This window comes from Uloborus diversus, chromosome 4, assembly GCF_026930045.1.
Source record: "Uloborus diversus isolate 005 chromosome 4, Udiv.v.3.1, whole genome shotgun sequence".
Classification (NCBI taxonomy): domain Eukaryota; kingdom Metazoa; phylum Arthropoda; class Arachnida; order Araneae; family Uloboridae; genus Uloborus; species Uloborus diversus.
This window is the reverse complement of record NC_072734.1, coordinates 112152099-112172824: the sequence shown is the minus strand read 5'-3', so window position 1 is coordinate 112172824 and position 20726 is coordinate 112152099. Positions and strand designations below refer to the sequence as shown.

The window sequence follows — 20726 nt, the reverse complement described above, 5'->3', positions numbered from 1 at the left end:
AAATCGCTGCTCAAATAGCGACACGTCCGCCATCTTAGGGCTAAACGCCGCTTTCTTCCTATGTTTGCTATGATAAACTAGCCTGTTTTGCTTCTTAATTGTGGTGCCTCTTGATTTTGGATTAACACGGAGTTAACAAGAAACCACAATTAAGAAGCAAAGTACTCTAGTTCATCTAATAGGAATAGGAAGAAAGCAGCGTTTAGCATCAAGATGACAGACGTGTCGCTACTTAAGCTACAATTTAGGGCTTTAGGTAGGAGGTGTAAGGTGGTTCAAAAATACGTATAAAAAAAAGTTTCTCCTAGATAACAGGAAACCCCTCAATATTTTTAGACTTGTGGATAGTAATGTACTGGAAGAATTTTAGCTTCCTATTTCAACTTAAAGAGGGTGCTCAACCCCTCCCCCAAACTTCATCACAAGTATGGGGAGGGGAGTTAAAAAATACATTGAACTGGAAAAAACAATGCTACATATTATAATATACACGAGTAATATGCATATACATTACAATAAAATAATTATTTACGGAAAAAAAACAGCCGGGTAAATTAAATGTTTCTAAATTCATATTTTATATTTTACGGCTAATGTTAAATTGAGGGGTCATTGAGCACCCTCTTAAAATTTGAGTAAGAAGCTGAAACTTTTACAGCATGAATACTATTAGTAAGTCTAAAAAAAAAATAGGGGGTGTCCTGGACTCTAGCCGAAAAAAAGTTTTTTGAAATACCCTAAGGAGGTGGCTCAGCCTCAAGGCGTTCCTTATTAAACTCATCAGTTCCATCATCCGTCTATTTCCCTGTAGCAATCTGGCAAACCTATGATAATGTTAATGTGGAAACTGCAGAGATATTTTGATTCGTTTCAATTCATAACTCCAGTTCTTGAGAAGACATATCTGAAGGGTTTTCTACCATTTTTGAAGTTCTCATCAACTTTTTTGCAAAATTTTGAGTTGGCGAAACAGTTTCTGATTGTTTCAGCAGAAATCTCTCCTTGTTCCCATTTACGCCAGAGTAGTGATGGGCATAATCGAGTTTTCATAATCGAATCACTCGATTATTCAAGCGCATTCAAGGACTCTATTATCACGAGTTTTCGATTGTCGGATCTCGAGTAATCGATTATCAAATCATGAGTTCTCGATTATCACAGTTCGAGTTCTCGATTATCACATACCGAAATTTCGATTCAAAATAATAGAGAAGTCAGTCACTTCAGATCTCGATTCGAAAGATCTTGATTGTCAATCACTGGAGTTCTGGATTTCGAAGATCTCGATTGCAATCATTCGAGTTCTCGCTTAAAAAAGATCTCAATTATCAGTCGCTTTAGTTCTCGGTTTCCAAAGCTCTTAGCTCTCGATTGTCTTGTCAGTCACTCGATTATCAGAAGTTCTCGATTCTCGAGCTCTCGATCATTAAACTTCTCGATTATGCCCATCATTACCCCAGAGACAACGGCGTAAATGGAAACTGATTTCCTCACCGTAAGGTTGGTGTAGGGAAATGACCGTGACATGCATATATTCAGTTTAGATATTTAAGAAGTTATATATGTTTAATTCGTGGACCATGCGTCGCATGCGAACATTCGATCCCCTGAATCGCCCAATTAGAATCTGAAATCATTTTACAAGAAAAATTATGCACTAAATTTAAGAAATATGTACAAAATAATCAAAATTTAGTTTTCCAAAAAAAAAAAAAACATTGCGAAGTTGTTTCCATTTTCCCCAGAATACAAGAGGTTAAGGTGAATGGAAATGCCTATATTTCCCATTAAAAAATAAAAATTCATAGCTAAATGTTTTAATAGCCGTTCACTTCACTAAAACATTTTTACAAATCACCAAAATTTCGCGTTTGTAGATCTACTGGTGATAAAAGTGGAATCGCTAAAATCGGAGAACATTTCAGTGTCATCTTCAAATAGTGGACTCCTACACAATTTTTATTTTTGAAACAGCCAGCAGCGGATTTTAGGAGGGGGCCGCTCCCTCCCCTAAGAAAAAAAAGAGATAAATTTAACTGTTTAATTGACTTTTCCATAACACAAAAAATCTTTTTTGCGGTTATTTAAAAAGAACACAAAGATACAAAGCATATTTTAATAAAAGCATTTTTGTTTTGCAAAAGAAGTGAAGCTGGAGTCAGAGGTCGGAAGCAATAATTAATACTATTTGGAAAAAAAAAAAAAAAAAAGCCAGGAGGAGTAATTTCTATCTAAGAAGGTATTTGCGAAATAATAGAATTATTTCTTAGCTTTTAAGAAGCAAAATGAAAGAAATCACAAGGTATTTTCTTGGCAAAATCATAATATTAATGGAATCGACGTCGTATCAAAATGTTATCTGATATATATCATGGATTTGAGAACAAATCAACAAGAACATTGCTCTCCTCGTCTCTTGTCATAATGATATAATTCATTATGACAATGTTCCTAATTAAAACCGCTCATTTTATAGCATCTCGCTGAAATTATATAAGGTTTAGTATTTAATTAGCTTGAAATGTTCAGACATTTCTTCCTTTACATTCAAAGTATATTAGTGTATTAATATTTATCTGCTTAAAGGTAGATTAATTGGCCTTAAAGGATCATAAAAAAACATAAAAAATAAAGTCATGAAAACTTGATTATGAAGTATTGTTTGTTTGCCGGGGGCAGGGGGTGCTTTTCAATTTTCGGACCCTTTCCAAAAAAAATTCTTGATCCGCCCCTGGAAACAGCGGAACTCTTATGACGCCTTCTTTATATTCCCTCCCTCATCTTTTTCACCTATAGCTAGACTTGTCAGACGTTTGAAATTTTCAACCGGGACACCGGAAGCTCCCTCCTCCCACCCTAGCATTGCTAGTATTCAAAGGGGTACATGCCCCTGGTTGATTTTTAGATTTTTTTTTCAGGGCAGTTTATTTTCAACGCTATAAAAAATGGTTACTAGTTATGAACCAAAAACAGAGGTAATAAAAAATGACACAAGCAGATAATTTGAACATTTCACCTACGAGATGTAAATACAGTCGAATCTTTATTCTGAACACTCAAGGGACCGAACAAAAGTGTGCAGATTATGGAGGTGTTCATCATAGAGGGAGACTGGATAATACATGTATACGCCGGGATCATCAAAATGTGTTCAGAATATTGGGGTGTTCACATTAGAGAGTGTTCAGATAGAGGGAGTCCACTGTATTTACAGTAAGAAAAGACACTTTGAATGAGGAATAAAAAATTGAAAATATCTAAATAAAATTTAGATATACATACTTTTCATTTTATAGGACTTTTTTTAGATAGCCTTTTTTGGGGTTTTTGTCAAATCCTAACAAGCTAATCTGGTATATTAATTTTGCAAGCCGATGTTACAAATGATAAAGTAATGATCCTAAATAATCCTTCACAATTAATTATTTTTAGACCTTTTGGGTCATTTTGTAATCAAATTTATCCTTTTTCCGGACTTGAAGTAAACCGGCTGGGACACCGAGATTTTGTTTGAAAACCGGGACGGTCCCGATCAAACCCGGACGTCCAGCAAGCCTGCCTATAATTTACTTTCAAGAATCACCACAAGTGTGGTAGTCATCTATATGTTTTTTTTCTTCTTTCGACTGTACATATTTTAAAATGTACTATTATGAAAATGAATGTTTCAGTTGCCGTATTGCTGTTCCAGATAATTATTTCTGGTGAATTACAATACTTTATCATTTGAATATGTTTATGAAGAGAGGAAGGTTGCAAGGGAGACAGTCCTTCAGAATAGAATTAAAATGAGATTAAATGAAATATGACTTAGTCGTACAAAATGTTCGTTTTTCACTAAATTATAACTTTTTGATGGTGCCGACTGTGCCATACCCTAGCATTTGCATGCTAGAAAATTTTAGAGGGAGAGGAAAAAAAAAAGATTTCAAATAATGTATATGGCGGGAAGGTTATAATCATTCCCAAGTATTTTTTTAAAAGATAAAATTAGTCTCTACAAGTGAATCGATTATTTCAGAAATGGCATAAGTCCAACTAATGCAACTTTTCAGGAATCTATAAAAAGTGATTATTTCATTCAGAAGTGAACTAAATTCTAAGAAAATTTTTATGACTAATCTAGCCACAAGTAGGATCATTGCCTCACCTTAAATTACGTTTCATTTCGTCACTGAAATTAATTATTATTATTATTTTTTAATTTGTACTTATGCCCTTTCTGCAATAAATATCCTGAGCGACTAGTTTAGAGTGATGAAAATGTTAATCAAGTGAAACAGATTTGTTTCAAACTGATTTATGACAATAAAAAAATAATGTAACAAAGTGACAAAAATATTTAGTAAAGTCCATATTCTTAAATTCATTATCTTAAGAACATATATCGTGTATTTTCCTCTTTCTCTTGTTTTAGTGAAATAATTAAGTCTGGTGTAAAAAAAATATAATAATAAAAAATTAAAAAAAAAAATTAAAAAAACCCCTAACAAACTGAGATAAAAGCAAAAGTTTTAAGTGTGTATAAAACTATATTCATATTCATCAAATACATCCTCTATGGAAACCTTTTTTTCTATCCTTCTGTTGTCTAGTTTTGTGTATCAAGCTCGAAGAACTTGTTAGCATGACTGTTCAAAATTGCACTGAATAATCAGTTTGATATATGTTACTTTTTCCAACAATATGAAAAATTTCCCTTTAGTACTCAATGTTGGTAAAGGTAAGTTTCTGCACTAAACGAAAAATGTGACCCCTAGATAACGTGCTTTGTTGTACAAGGATTGACTTCCCTGCTACCCTAGTCGATGTCTCGACATACAAATATGGGAAAACCACAGCTGACTCAATTTTGAAAAAAAAATGACTTATTCCGTTTCTGCAATAATCGATTTAAGTACTCTTACAATGCCGTTTGATTTGAAGGTGTCTTCGTCTTAAGTTTTCCTTGCCATTATATATATTGAGGGCACAGGACAGAAATTTCGGGTTCCCACCCCCTCTATGCGTTTGTACTGCAAAGCCCCTATCTAAAATTTAAAATTTCCGGGTTTAACAAAGAATACATCTTTTACAGCTATACAACTGTTAGAATATTTGTAATTGCCTAAAATAAACATGTTAAAATGAAATCGAAAATAAATAAATGAATAAGAATAACTAAATAGAATACTAGAACAATAAAAATAGACTTTTCACTCAATTTTTATCAAATTTCATCAAATGCTTTCGGCTATTGAATTAGATTGAACCCTCAGAAGCCTACTCGTATGTTAATATGTTAATTTCTCAAGGCTGAGGGGGGGGGGGAGCAATGGGGTCGTTTCCACAAATTAAAAATTATTTTTTTCTGAAAGAGCATACTTAAAAACATAAGATCTGACCATTTTTTAAATAATTTAAGTTTAATATTTTTAAAAAATTACTTAAATCGGTGCGCTTTCATTGTTTACGCTTCTGCCAATGACATCACAAATGATGAAATGCCATTCAGTGTTGCCATTCACAGAGCAAAAAAATTTAATTTGCATCTTTACTCATGTGTATTGGCAACGATATAGTTGTAGAGTGCAATTTCAATTCGCTTCTTGATTATCATAACGTGGAAACGCTGTAGAAAGATGCGCGAAAGAGCATCATGTGTGACGTCATCAAGACCTGACCACGCCTTATTTGAAAAATCGGACATTAAAAAAAATTAATTAAAAAAAAAACTCTTAAGAAAATGAAAGTATTTTCTGGGTTCATGTGTTTTTTTTTTTTTTTTTTTGCTTATTCTATTAATTTCAGTGACAAAAAGTACTACAGTGAAACCTGTGTAAGTTGACCACTTGCGGTGCAGTACTTTGTGGTCAATTTAGACAGGTTTTCAACATATAAAAGATAGTAATGAAAACTTTTTTTTTCCCGTCATTTTTCCCCATGCATTCATTTTTTAACTAATCGGAATACTTTAAACTCACTTTCATTGTTTAACATTACTTTAAAACAATAAGAAAAAATGTTGTTTAAATATTTTTAGAGATTATTTCCCAGAATGACGTGTAAGGTATCTTACAAATTTAAAATTTCTGTAAATCGATCAAAAAAAAAAAAAGTCTCATTGCTTATGAAAAATTTCTTCCTTGAAATTAACAATTCCTAAAAATTCATAACATGTTAAAAGTGACTCAAATTCTTCATTTGATTTTTTCGTGTACATTTGTAACCTTGGTAATCTACTTATCTATAAAATAACTCCTTATTAAAGTTAGGCGCATTTTCTGGGACTTAACATTAGCCCAATGTTTTTCGATGGAAACATAAATATTCATTGGTTTTTCTTAAATGTCTGGTTGCTTATTTGAGGTATAACTGATTAAACTTTTAGTACAATATAATGCTTTTGCCAAGTGGTCAACTTACAAATGTTTTTTTACAATACTCCAAACCAAAGCTGGTGTATACTAGTGGTCAAGATAGAGAGGTGGTCAAGTTACAGAGGTTTTACTTCATTATGTAAGATAAGACTAATTCCGTTCCTGACAAAAGCGGTCAACTTAGACAGGTGGCCAACTTACAAAGGTGGTCAACTTTACAGATTTTACTGTACTTCTGACTGAAGGAAACAACCCCATTTCCCCTATTGAGCCCCCCTCCCCTAAATGACGGGACGAGCCTGCCCTGCCTCATATTAGTCAATTTGTCTCTCAAAAAGAACTAATAACAGCAGTTTTTTTTTTTTTTCAATGCTGAGAATAGGCTTTGTAGCAACCAGGTTCTAATTTATTAAACAGGTTAACTAAAGAACCAATAGTGTGAAAATTAATTCAAATTTCAAATGCGTTGTTAAAGGTACCGTCTACGTACGGAACTTTCATAAAACATGCTCTAAAATTGTGTGCTAACTTTCAAATTTCAACTTATTTATTCCAATTTTTTTTGAAATTAACTTTAACGTGTAGCGCCATCTAGTGAAGCTTTAGTCAGCTGCTCGTTGGAATTCTCTGCCGCACGGATGTTACGTTTTTTCCTTTGCTCTTTCTTCGTTGAGGAACCTTAACGGTAGGGGGAGCCGCCCAACTACATTCCATGATCAGCCATGCGTGGTAAACTCCAAACGCACGTGCAAACTCCGAAAGCGCGAGATGCCAACTTTCATGTTGCACATCCGTGCCGTGCGTGTTCCGAATGTGGTCGCGTGGGGATGTCAAAGAGATGATCCAACTCGGAACTTGTTGATCGTGAGTCATCTAAGATTGGCTTAGCCACAGAAAACCAAGCAAGATCTTTCGATAGACGGGTGCGCACCTAAGGGGGTCATGGCACAGACTGCGCCATTGAAATTTTAGCGGGGGTGGGGGGGGGGGGAGTGAGGGGTATTCTCTCCCTTTTTGGGGATATTTATAGGGGGCGCCTTTGCTCTTGGGGGGAGTGGGCACGCCTGCGATAGATTTGCAATTCACAATTTTGTTTCAATATTTTTTTTGTACAAGTCTTGAAACAAATCAAACTTTACATGAACTACACGTACACATTTCACATAAAATACATTGTTTATTTCTTAACAGTGCTCCTAAATTTTCGAAAAAAAAAAAAAAACTTGGTGTAAGATAGTAATGTGGATCGGGTAAATACCCAGTGGGTAGGTAAATATTTTTTGGGTATTTACTCAAGGCCTGGGTAAATTCCCAAAAACTGGGTATTTAAAAAAAATGCAAAAAGTGAATGGGAATTTGTTTTTTAAATCTAAATATGAAATAATTGGTAAAACTGATACATACATATGTATTACACAGTTTATAATATTTTTTATTGAAAGACTTGATGAAATTATGAAAGACACATATCGTTAACCAAAGAATCTTTCTTTTCAATGTCATAATTGGAGAAGTATAAGCAATTCAATGATGAACTGCAGGATTTTAAAATCACAATCTAGGTTAGTCATATACAAAATGAAAAATAAAAGAAGGAAGCATGGCTGTTTGGAAGAAAAAACTGAGAAGTTATTAAGACTATGATGTTATTTATTTATTTTATTGCTGTTAAGTGATAACAAGACAAATATAGAAACAGTGTTCACATTAATAAGCAAAAAAAAATAAATAAAATCAAAATATTATTTTCTGTTGCCTTGCTCATTTGCATTTGCTCCCCGGTACTTCGTGATGAAAATTTATTTTAACTATTTTTAATGCATGCAGTTAGTGTGTAGGGTGGGAAAGTTAATATTTTTTTGGCTATTCAAAGGCTGGGTAAGACCCCTAGTAATTGTGCGTTTTGCAAAAGAAAAATTTAGGTGGTATCAAAAGGTGATAATTTTCTTTTTTAAACATAAACAGTAAAATGAAAGATTAAAACAATAAAAATTCATATATTATAATTTTTTAATTAAAGGTTTAGTGAAATCTTATTAAAAAAAACTGTCAGAATTTAGAATAAACTATTATAGGCTCAAATTTTCTTCATTTTAATATACTGTTTTGGAATTTTATTTTAAGACTTATTCCATCAGTAACACAGGATTTTTGGAGACAGTATCAAAATTCCTTCCTGCTGGAAGTGCAGCTATCTTTAATTTTTCTCTTTCCCATTATCAGTTCTTTATCATTTTGAAACAAACATCAGCAGTTTCTTTCCTTTAGGATTAATAAAAAAAAATTTTAAACTTCTTCAAACACATTTTACTGAAAAAGATTGATTTAGTATTTTTATGCTAACATTTATGTTGTACTGCATTTAATTTTATTATTAAATTGTTTTGTTCTTTAAGGGGACCGTGGACCTTGAAAGCTTTTTCTTTTGTTTATTAATTTTGAAATATGAAACTGGGCATAAAAGTTAGTAAGTTTATTAGCATGCAAAATATCAAGCCAAAAAATATGCAACCATATAAAAAAATTTGCATTTTATCAAAGAACAGAACATTGCCAAGAAATATGGGTATCCATTTAAGGATTGGTCCATTATTAACTGCACAGTATTTTTTTTCGCGTAAAGGAATAGTTTTTGTTGCGAATATTATATAAAAATCAAAACTTTAATATTTTTAAGCAACATAAAATTCTCTTAAACCTTAATGCATACCCAGTTTTATCAAACTACTACCAAAGTATCATATTCTGAAATTTAAACATATCGAACAAAAATTAAGTCGCATGGAGCTTTTTTCAATCGGTGTCGCATCGAATTTTCCAGCCCGAGATAAATGACGTTAAAGTCTAATTTCACCTACATTTCATGTTCTTCGTATTTTAATACCTCTTGAAATATATTTTCACGATGACTAAATATTTGACATTAATACCAATGTAAGAATTTAGTGAAACTTAGTTTACATGTTTAACACTTAGTTTTACTTAGTTTTTCGACTTTTTTTACATGTTTTACAGCCATTTTAATGGAAAATACGCTCTGTTTACTTTTTTTTTTAAACGCATATAACTTCGCGATAAAACATCAGATCAACAAGAGGTTTTTTCATACGATTCAGCACACTTCATATATTGTTACTTCCACGGAATAAAAAAATCATATTTTTGACCGATTTGAGCTATTTGGAAGGTCCACGGTCCCCTTAAATTAAAACATTGTAAATCAGCTGGAACGTCTCTATTTTTTCTCCCACTCAATACATATGCTTGAAATACAATAAAAAGTGAAAGTCAAAATATCAAAATGAAATAAATAAGCAAACCAAGGACTGATACGTTATCACGGGATAGACCAGCCACTTAGTTCGCAAGGGCCATTCTTCAGAACATCTTTGGTTTGTTCCCTTCTATTTTTGAATTTTAAATGTGTCTGTATATTATGTGTGTGTGTGTGTGTCTATTATATATATATATATAATATATGAAATGTAGAATACGCCTGAACACTTGAGCTAGGTTTGGAGGAAATTTCTGCAAAAGATATAAGTAAATAAATAGCAATAATAAATTGAGCAACATTTTGTTACATTTTGATGTCGTGCAGGGATATATTACTGGGTTATAAAAGACTAGGACCTTAAAAAATTGATTTTTTTTTTTTTTTTGTAACCAGTTAAAGTTTTTACTTTTTGTAGGATGGCTTTTTATATCTGATATTTGGCTATCAACATTGATTAGGCATATCCAACTCATTTAATGTGAATATCATATTAGATTGCTAAGTTGTTTGACACAATACTTCTTTAAATGTGTGATCAAAAAAAATTTTTGGGCGAAAATTTATTGTTTTGTATATGGTTGGTTATATACATACATAGTGGAATACATACAGAAAAGTATTTTAGTTGAATATAAATTTTTTAAATAAATACCCAGGTAAATACCCACTTTGGGTATTTACCCGGGTATATACCCTGGGTATTTACCCCTGAAAATAAATACCCGGGTATTTTACATCACTAGTGTAAGATGAAAAGTGAAAGAGGACGCATGAAGTAATAGCGTTTGCGCCCCGAACTTACACTTTTGGTAGGGCGGAAATTCTTAATTTGCTGAATGGAACTCCAAGTTTTGCCGAATGGTAAAATATGGGTATGCACATATTAGTACATCTAATGAAAAGGGACATTTAAAAATTGCAAAAATATTTCCAAATTTTTCGATTATTCAGACTAAACTAAATTTGTCAAAAAAGGAAGGGGAGGTTTTTTTTTTGGATGTCGCAGCAACTTCCCGTGACCTCCCATCGGGACTATCCTTCTCAAAAAAATTCCATATTAGGTAAATTGGAGACAATACTGTAATTTTGCCAGTTTAAAAGTTTAATAATATTTTTTGTTTGATGTACGTGTTTGTGCATACTTGTGTTTGTATCATTTGGGAAGCTTCAGAGTTCTATTAGGCCATTCCACGAACAAAGCTACCATTTTTTCCCTCACTGACAGCTCAGATATTTCATTAAAAAGTAATAATTTTAAAAAGTTAAAAAAAAAAATCCTTAAACGATCACACGTTTGTGATGTCTCAAGCTACAAAATATTGTTCAAAACCCTTTTAATTATGAATTTTGAAATGAATGAGTTGTGATTTGCGGGGCAAAATGTCGGTTTGTCCATAGAAAGGACTCATCGGGTAAATTGAGAAGTCCCCCCCCCCTTACTCCCGGAAAAAAAAGTTCGAGGAACCTCATGCTGAGGGCACAAACAATGAAAAGTAAAGAGTAAGAACAGTAATTGATCTAAGAACATTTCCATTGATTTTGCTGTTATCACGTTGCTTTGAGATCATTAATATGTTAATGTCATTTAGTTTGAAACATGAAATGGAGATTAAAATTAAAAACAACTAAAAACTGATATCACCGTCTGAAGTATAAAAAACAATTAACATTTACCGGTTACAAAGAAACCATGTTTTTAATGCAAAAGATGTAATTTTATGCAGTCATTATTCACTTTTCACGATTTTTTTTTTTTGGCCGGAGTTCAAATAATGTTTTAAGCACTTTACAAAACTTTCAGTTTTATCTAGCACATTTAAAACGGTGTATAATACCTAACGGGGCCATCTATTCCTTACAGCAAAACGAAACCATGTAATTTTTAAGTAAAAGTCTGTGGTAAAAACACACACAGACACTCTATAGCAAGGATTCTCAAACTTTCAGGCATTGCTCCCCCTTTTGAAGTCTCCCTCCCTAACCATATAATATATGTCATTACAATTAATGTCCCCCCCCCCATACGTGGTTAATACAAGCAATACAATAAAAAACTGGAGAGCTGATTAGGATAGCTTAAAAAAGTAAAAATTCAGACATTTTTACACACAAGTTTTTTTTTTGAACATATCATCGGCACCATGCTAAACCAACGAATATGAAAATTAACTCTTTTCTTAAGAGCCAAAACACTGAATATAATTTTTTTCCCACCTGATGCCTTTAGTTATTTTCAATGTTTTAATTTTTATAGATAGCTTAAGGGTAAATAAACTACCGTTTGAAGTAGTTATAACTAGTAGCCCTTTTTGAGTACTAGGTACTGTCTAGTACTCAATAAACATCGAACACGATTTTTCGCATCCATTAGTTTAGCATGCAGGATTGCCAACTGCTCCGCAAAAAAAGTGAAATTCCTCAGCCCCGCAAAAAAAGTTATTTTGTTCCGCATTTCCCGGCCGATCGTTTTCAAACATGACATAGTGTTAGAAGCTGTTTTTATTTTTATGCTAGTGTTTAAACTGATTATCAAAGCTCAAAAACAATTTTAGATAAGTAGGTTTAGAATTTTTATTGAACTTTATGCAAAATACCGAATTGCTCTGCAAAATTTCAAAATGCTCCTCAAAATCACCACAGATGTTCCTCAAATTGTTTCTGCAATGTTGACAACCATGAGGAGCATGGTGCCGACGATATTATTACAAGAACATATGAAATTCATGAAGCAAAGAAAGAAATGCAATTTTTTGAGGCAATTTAGGATGTAGATGAGATTATCTTACACATTCATCAATTTCACAATATTATTGAGCGGTTAACTGAATGAATTACCAACGTTTTAATGCAAAAAAATTTCAAATTACTGCAGACACGTGACCGAGGAAAAGCTTTTCCTAGCTTTTCCTCGGACTTGTTTTCCTCGAAAAGCTCAACGCTTCTTTACATTGAAAAGAGGGTTCCTTGTAACCCCAAAACACGTGTCTTTAGTAATTTGCAATTTTCGTGCATTAGGGGCAAGGGCTTGCATAGAAATTTTGGGGCCCGTCACGAAGGACTTTTACGGGCTCCCTCCATATTGTTCACCAGTACACCCCTGCACATATTTCACCCCTCATTTGAAAAATATCGGGCCCGGGACAACAAGTGTCCCTCCTCGCCCCCCCCCCCCTGTGCACGCCCTGATTAGGGGCCATTCAGTAATTACGTAAGGGTCCTGGGGGGGGATTAGAAAAATCTTTACAGATCCTTACTTTAAGAGGGGAGGGGGTGAAACTTTTTTTTTTTGTCGGGTTACCTCTTTTTTTATGCAAACAAAATCAAACGAATTTTGTACAAACGAATTCAATCAATTTCTCTTTGAATATGAAAATTTCATATTTTCCACTTATTATTATCACTACTATTATTATTATAAATATTTTCAAAATTTTCGGACGTACGTTTTAAACAAAATATGTGATCACTCATTCCTTTTTACGGTAATAAAAACCATGAACCGTGTTAAACAACTCCTGCCTAGTCTTATAAGTAGTCAAACCGGTTTAAAATTATTTTTGAAGCCTATCTTTGGTGACATGAATTAATTATTTTTTAAGCTAATTACTAACGAGGCCTGGATGGTAAAGTATTGCGTTTTAAATGCTCTCTTGCTCGGTGTTAAATTTTCAATATACAAACATTCGAACGGGGAAATAGAAATAAGGGACACTTTGGAACAAACGCATCACGAACCAAAACTTTTCTTCCAACTCCGCGAAAAACCCTCCTGTGCGTTGTGTTTGACCTAGATAGCTGTTCTCAATTCGCGGGAGTGTGTACAGGTATTATTTTTTCCTGGTTGGTGCTCTTTGCGTTTTCGCAGAGTCTCAATGTTCATTATTTGCCTATCTATTACAGAGAAATTAGCTTCGAATCATGGAACATTGCAACGTCAGGCCTACGGCGTATTTCCATTTAATTCTTTGCTTGTCCATACGTACCTCAGACTATCTTTGTTAAAATTAATTTTAGAACGTAGAATAAAAAGAAAAAAACGTCTTGAATTCAAATTATATTTTTCACTATCACGAATTGCGATTGGACAATACTCGTTGGATTTCTTGTTTCTACAAATAGAATGGAAATGGCCAAGAACTTTCAACCCGTCATGTTATGACTGGTGATTTTCTAGAATAGGTAATACCAGGCATGTTGTTAAAAAAAAAAAAAAAAAAATTGTGAAAAAGATGTGGTTATAAAAAGAACGATTTTATGGTCGATACCCTTCAGTACACTTATCATAAAGACATTTACATGATATAATGTAATGTATTTTTATTTCCTATCAATCTTTGACATCAACAATACATCGTTGTTAAAACTGAACCGAGTTACTCAACTTCATTCACGGGGAAGATAGACTAGATGTAAACTAAGAATCATGCCATTTGGCCACCTCAATCACGTGCTTGGCTTGGACAAGAACAAATCGGTGTCAAGAAAATGGCGAATGCAAATCCTATCGGTTAATTTTTTTTCATTTGATGAAAAGTCTCCAAAAGTGGTATTGCAGCAAACCTTATGGCAACTTTTTTGTTTACTTTCAGTGTAAGGGAGAGTTGTAATGAATGGGCCAATTTTTGGTTTTTAACTTTTGTAATTTTCTAATACTTTTTTTTTTTTTTTTAAGCTCAGAATTGGCTCTTATTTTACTTATTTCATTATGTAAAAAAGTTGGATTAGTAAATGTCTATAATGAATCATAATAGAAAATAAAAATATAGAAATTTGGCATCCCCAACAGTGGGATTAATGGGCCATTGAAGGTAATGAATGGGCCTCTAAATGAAAATGAATTCAATAAAAACATGTGAAATTGAAATTAAAAAAAAAATTCTCATGAATAATTAAAAATACAAACAAAAATGTTTATCTATTTCATTACAATTACTTTTAAATTTTATGTTTTTTTTAATAATTAAAATTTTAATTTCTTTTGGTCAAAGTCAATAATATTATTGACAAAGTGTTAATAATAAATAAGAATTATTACTTAGGTTTCCAAATAGACGAGTAATTTTTTTAAAAGTATTATTTAAATATACTTCAGCCTACAAAAGAAAACAATAGGACATTTTCAAAAAATCATATAAAGTCAACAAAGCAAAAGGACACTATTCTACGCAAACCTATTTATTAAATAAATACTGGATGGAATCACTGATATCAAATCCAAATGGTGAAATACTGGTAGGTGTGGTCAATAACTGAACAATTCATCTTAATCATTTATAGAATTTCACCTATGTTTCTAATAAATAGCCAATATTCCTTAAGGTTAAATGTGCGAATTATAGAAATTACTATAAACCTATTCTAACGAGATAGTAATGTAAATCTATGACAGACTGTTATGTTTCATATTAAAGAGAAAATCAGAAAAAAGGAAGAAAACCCATATTTTGGTGGCCCATCTATAACCATGATTTTGTGGCCCATTCAGCCCCACCTATATTTCTGGATTACATTGTCGCCTCAGAGCAACAAATATTCAGGTATATTTAGTACATGAAATTCAAATAACATCAAATTACATCTTAAAATTAGTTTACAGATATGGAAAGATTTGCTAAATACACGTACATATATGCAGTGAAATAATAGATATTTTTTAGCTAGCATTTATTTTACTGAAAAAGGAAAAAATTACTTTTCGATCAGATTCTTGACCGTCCTACTCTCGTGGAAAAATGGCTTCTCTAAAACATTTGAAAATAGGATGAGTTTAGTAGAACAAATAGCTCCATCTAATAGTGGCACCAAAATAGTTTTATGAAATACTTTTTCACATTTTGTTAGTGGCGCATTCATTACCACTCCCCTATGTATTCCGCGAACAGGGTATATAGTTGATTCGTGTGTTGAGCGAACGCTTGACAATGTCGCCCTGATGAGTTGTCTGTCGTGTGAAGGATTCTGGGCGCTATACTTTTCAACCTGGTTATACATCCTAATATCCAGTTGATTTAAGGGGCATTCCACGGTATTTTTGACATTTATGTAGAGTCCGTAACGCGACCTTTTTGCCATAACTTTTTAATTTACTGTTTGATTAGCATATTATTTTATTTTGATCTTTTCCTACCACCACACCAGCTCAAATTAAAATAATTTGCAAATCAAACGGTAAATTAAAAAGTTATGGCAAAAAAGGTCACGTTACGGACTCTACATATATGTCAAAAATACCTTGGAATGCCCCTTAACTAATTTGCGTCGTTGGACGGAAACCTTATTATTTTAAATTACCTTATTATTTTCCTTCCGATAGGCTCCTTCCATGGGGAGTCATAAACTCGAAGGCTTCAGGATCACTCCCCCCCCCCCTCCGTCAGTTAGATTCATCTCTAATATTCCGAATTAGCTTTGCCACCAAACTTGGATCAAAGAGAAAAGTTTCTTTTGTAATGAAAAAAACCCTATCTTCTACTGTAAAACGAAGTTGAGAAAAGCATGGCTGCCCAGTGTTAGATCCTAACCCCTGGCAGCTGATCTAACGACGGATAATGGAAGATAGACAGAGGCAGCAAATTTAAGTACGAGTGAAAATAAAGTTCAAGAATAAACTTTTAAGAATTAAATTAAAATTACATTGGTGTTGCAAATTGAAGTAAGTAAAAATGTGATAAAAGAAGTGGCATTTTAAGGTGCATGTGTAAAGAACGTCCTTTGAACTTTTGATGAGGAGGAGGTGGAAAATAGAGAGGTTCCAATTTCTGAGTTAGAGTGAGGGGGTGGGGTAGGTGCAATTTTTATCAGTCCTGATGTAAACTATTGAAAGGGGGAAAACTTTGCTTCACCTGAAATTTGATCTTGAATATCATCTTCAATGCACCCACTTATCTAATCACGGCCTACGAAACATGTTTAACGCTCCTGCTGAAGGTGCGAGGAACATAAAAATTAATTTCATTCAAAAATTTAAAATTGGTAACATTTATACCAGAAAAACTAAACTGCATGTTTTTCCCTCCAATAATACTGCAACTGTATCACAGAGGTGCCCACCTAGGGTGAGGGGGGGGGCACCCCTGTGTATCGTGTTGTGGAAAGCCAGATGCGGTATAAATAATAATTGATAGGGCAAACACTTATTTCAGCAAAAATTACCCTTCTGAGTGTGGGTGTGGAAGGTGTGGGGATTAGTCCTTTTATTTACATAAACTACCATATTAGAATTGGTAAAATGTGTCCAAAACCACCCTTCGCTGCGCCACTAGAAGCAGGACTTTATAATGAGCCCTGCGTTTAATAAATATATATACTAGACAGAAAAATGGTATTTGGCATAGAAGCTTACTTGCTGAATAAGTGATACGAATGATATGTGTTTCGATTCCTTTTATAAAACATTGTTCAGTGAATGTTTTTTCTTTTTTTTTTTTTTGTGATTTTTTTTCTTTTTGCTTATTGTTTTAGTGTTCGTTATAACGAATCAGTTGCCGATAGCTGGTCTGTAGTTATTTGCTGCCCCTTTCCTCACGTCTAAACAAAGTCGCGTGCGTGATCATCATCAGCAGTGTTACGATCTAGTTACTCGGGCGGATCGACCTCATTTTTCCTTCCAAGTTTCGCCACTAGGGTGCGCACTTCGACTCCTAAGTTTCGGCGAATGTAACATCATGTTTAAGCCGCATTAAATTTTGTGTGTGGGAGGGGGAGGGGCGGCGGTCGCTTTTAATATGTTAGAATGTCATAAATAGCACCCCCGCAACACCCACGACACGGTGGGGCGCACGAGGTTTGAGGGCGCAAGCTCCAGAAAAATCATGAGTTTTGATTCATTAATTTACTTTTTGATGAATGAATCCAACTTTGCCAATTCAATATCACTCCTATTCATACTACCCCCCCCCCCCCCCTTCTCTCTTTGCGTGCATGCACATTGTTATGTTAGTATTTTTTTGGTTACCAAATTACTTCGTAACACATTTTAAACTTTTTACTGATTTTTTTTTTTATACATTTTACCGAGTTTTTTTTAAAAAAATTCGTGTAGAAAAAATTTATTCTTTATGAAAATGAAAATGGAAAAACACAATGAACACTTTTAATAAGAACTTTGAAAGAGGAGAAATAGAGATTTTATGGCTCCATTCGTTCACAAATTTTCTCTTCAAAAAAGAAAAAAAATAAGAAACGCGTTTAAAAGTGGGGGGGGGGGGAGTCTAGATTGCATGAGACCGAGCAGAAATGTTTAACATATTTGATGGTAATCATTTTTTATTTATAGAAAAGCTTGGCAAACCGTCATTAAAATTATATTGTAAGCACAATATCATTACATCAATAAAAGGTTCATATGATGAATGAACAAATTTGAAATGGTTGGAAAAATAAACATTTAAAATATTCCCTTTCTTATCATATTGAGCGACGTTCTTAATACAACTAGAAAAGCCTTTTTATCTTTTTGATTCAATATATATATATATATATATATATATATATATATATATATATATAAACAGAAACAGGGTTTCTGCTCTCCTCTTTGATAGTGAAATAACAGTCTTAAGTTGTTGTTTAAACTGCCATAAATCAGGGTTCGTTGATTTAAATCAACTTGATTAAATTCAAGTGATTTTTTTCAACAAAAAACAAATAAGCAAGCTTGTACAGTAAAGCTTAAAATGACGAAAATGCAAAAAAATGAGAAATTTTCAGTTACTGCCCTTCATATTCCCACAGCAATATGGCTTTTAATACCAAGGTTTTAAAACATTTGGGATCAAGAACGTATCCAGCTCAACACAAGGGGAGGGGGGGGGGCAGGTCCCAGGGGTGCCAGGATAGAAGGTCACTGTGACTGTAACCTTCCAAAAGTTTCCTCATTCAGCAAATTTTTCTGATGATTCGGCAAAAACGTCATCATTTGGCAAAAGTTGGAAATCTATTCGCCGACAATTAAAAGAGTTCCATTCGTAAATTAAAAGAGCTCCAGACAATTAAAAGAGTTCCATTCGGCAAATTGAGAGTTTTCTACCCCTTCCCCCCTCTCCAATTTAAGTTTGATACCCTTCATTCCGACCAGGGCCATCATCTGGGACCTAACTAAACACCGATTACTTTCCTTTTCAATGGTTCCCAAAGAAGATTTATACACTTTCAAACTCATAGACAAATTTACTGCAGCTAAGCTCATTGATAAATTTAGAAATTGAAACAATCGTCTTTTTTTTAAGGGGGGGGGGAGGCAGCTACGCTCAATTGCCCTCCTCTGGATATGCCCATGCTTGGCTTAATAAGCCTGATTTCCCCTAGAAATTACTTCCATTTGTTGCTGTTCTGCATAGAGTATCACAAAGAAATTAATATATTTTCCTTTAAAAAATCCAACTAATGTAGTTGTGAATCATACACAGTGAAGTCTTCAAATAATATGAGTTATACATTAAGAATTTCATTAAGCAAAATGTAAATCTTTTTTGGCACAATATTTAAATGTCTTTTTGTCCAATTTTCAAGCGTGATTGATTGTCATTAAATATTGGTGAAACAGTTGAAAGGATGGTAAGAAAAATGAAAACTCAAGTAATTTCTTACTTTAATTTGACAATTTAATTGTTTAAAATTCTAAAATATGCATTGTTTTTGTCATTTACAGGGTTCCCACATCTCTAGCATTCATGTAGCTGCCATGTTCAACTCCCAGCTTAGAGGCCTGAAACGAAAGCACGCAGAGGATGACGATGAGGACGAGGATCGGGAAGATCCTCCCACTGCTCCGAGTCGTCGGATGCAGACCTACAGCCAGAGACGTCTATCCATGCTTAACACAACTTACGACAAGCTTAACAAGATAAAACAGACAGCAGACTCCAATTTACGATCTTACGTTTTGATGCTTAACACCATGCGTAAGATTGAGAGGGAAATGGAAAAGGATGGTATCAAAGTTGATGGTTTGACAGGTTCGACATTCTTGCCTGCGGTAAATAATCAAATAGAGCTTGATAGCCGCCTGACAGATGTTTTTCCATCGACTACGACCACTGAAACGCAGTCTAGCTCTATTTTGTCATCAGTCAATTATGCAACAGACACATACACTGTTGACTCTGCATCGAGAACTGTAGCAGCATCTGTGATAAACTCGCCTCAGCCTCCAAATAACAATACGTTTGGCTGCGGGAACTCTGCGGAAGGTTATAGTGCAGACTATGAAAAATATTTCATGGTTCTCGACGACCCGTCTTCTGGTCGAGCCACTCCCTTTGTTAGAACTGAAGTAGATTCAGGTGCCTTATGGAATGATGATAGTGATAGGTTGCCTAGTCTCAACTGGAGTTCAGTACTTAAAATTGTGGATGGTGACAGTGCATCTGCTATTGGTTCCCTATACTCCGATGCAAATGTAGACTCCTCAGCTGCGAGTTGTAGTTATGATGCTTCGAGTAGCAGCAGTGGTTGTAGTGACTGTTCTCTTTCAGATGATGCCATTTCAAACTCTGAAACATCCCTTCATACACTTATGCCAGCAACAACTGTTCTTTCATCATCTTTAAATAATGTTGGGGTTTATTATTGTCCAAGTACATTGACTAGCCCAAACATGAGCTCTGCATCTGGTAGCACAAGTCCTAATCCCGGGTCCTCTCCGACAAGCAGTGAGGACGAAATTTTCGGAGACATTGATGTAGCTTTATATGACTATGATTTCACGCCATTATCTCCGCCCAATGTTAAAATGACCCCTGTTAGTGCTGAAGAACTGATGCAATCACTTTCAAACGATCAAACTGATGACAACTTGCAATTTTTAAAATCGGACTACGATGATGACAGTCAAGAACCCATTTCTTCTGTCAAAATAAGTTATTCTGATGATGACATGGATACGTGACACCATTAAATTGTTTTTTACAAAACAGACTCAACGATCGCTGCCGTTTAAAAACTGTATAAATGTAAATTTGAAATGTTTGCCATAATGAAAGTTGATACATCTTGTTGAAAATCTTTACAGTTTTTATGTTGCACAATATCAATTATACAATCTTTTTAATAATCTTGTTTTTGCTGCATCTTATTATTATGTGATTTTG

General features: G+C 33.8%; 1 protein-coding gene across 1 annotated transcript in view; it reads left to right on the top strand.

The window, feature by feature from the left end:
- The window catches only part of LOC129220764 (serine-rich adhesin for platelets-like), a 49463-nt gene extending 28939 nt beyond the window's left edge, over window positions 1–20524 (top strand). Inside the window, exon 2 of the mRNA XM_054855193.1 lies at window positions 19286–20524. Coding sequence (XP_054711168.1) covers window positions 19286–20524 — 1239 coding nt within the window. The remainder of the gene's footprint in view (window positions 1–19285) is intronic.
- The last annotated feature ends 202 nt before the right edge of the window (window positions 20525–20726 follow it).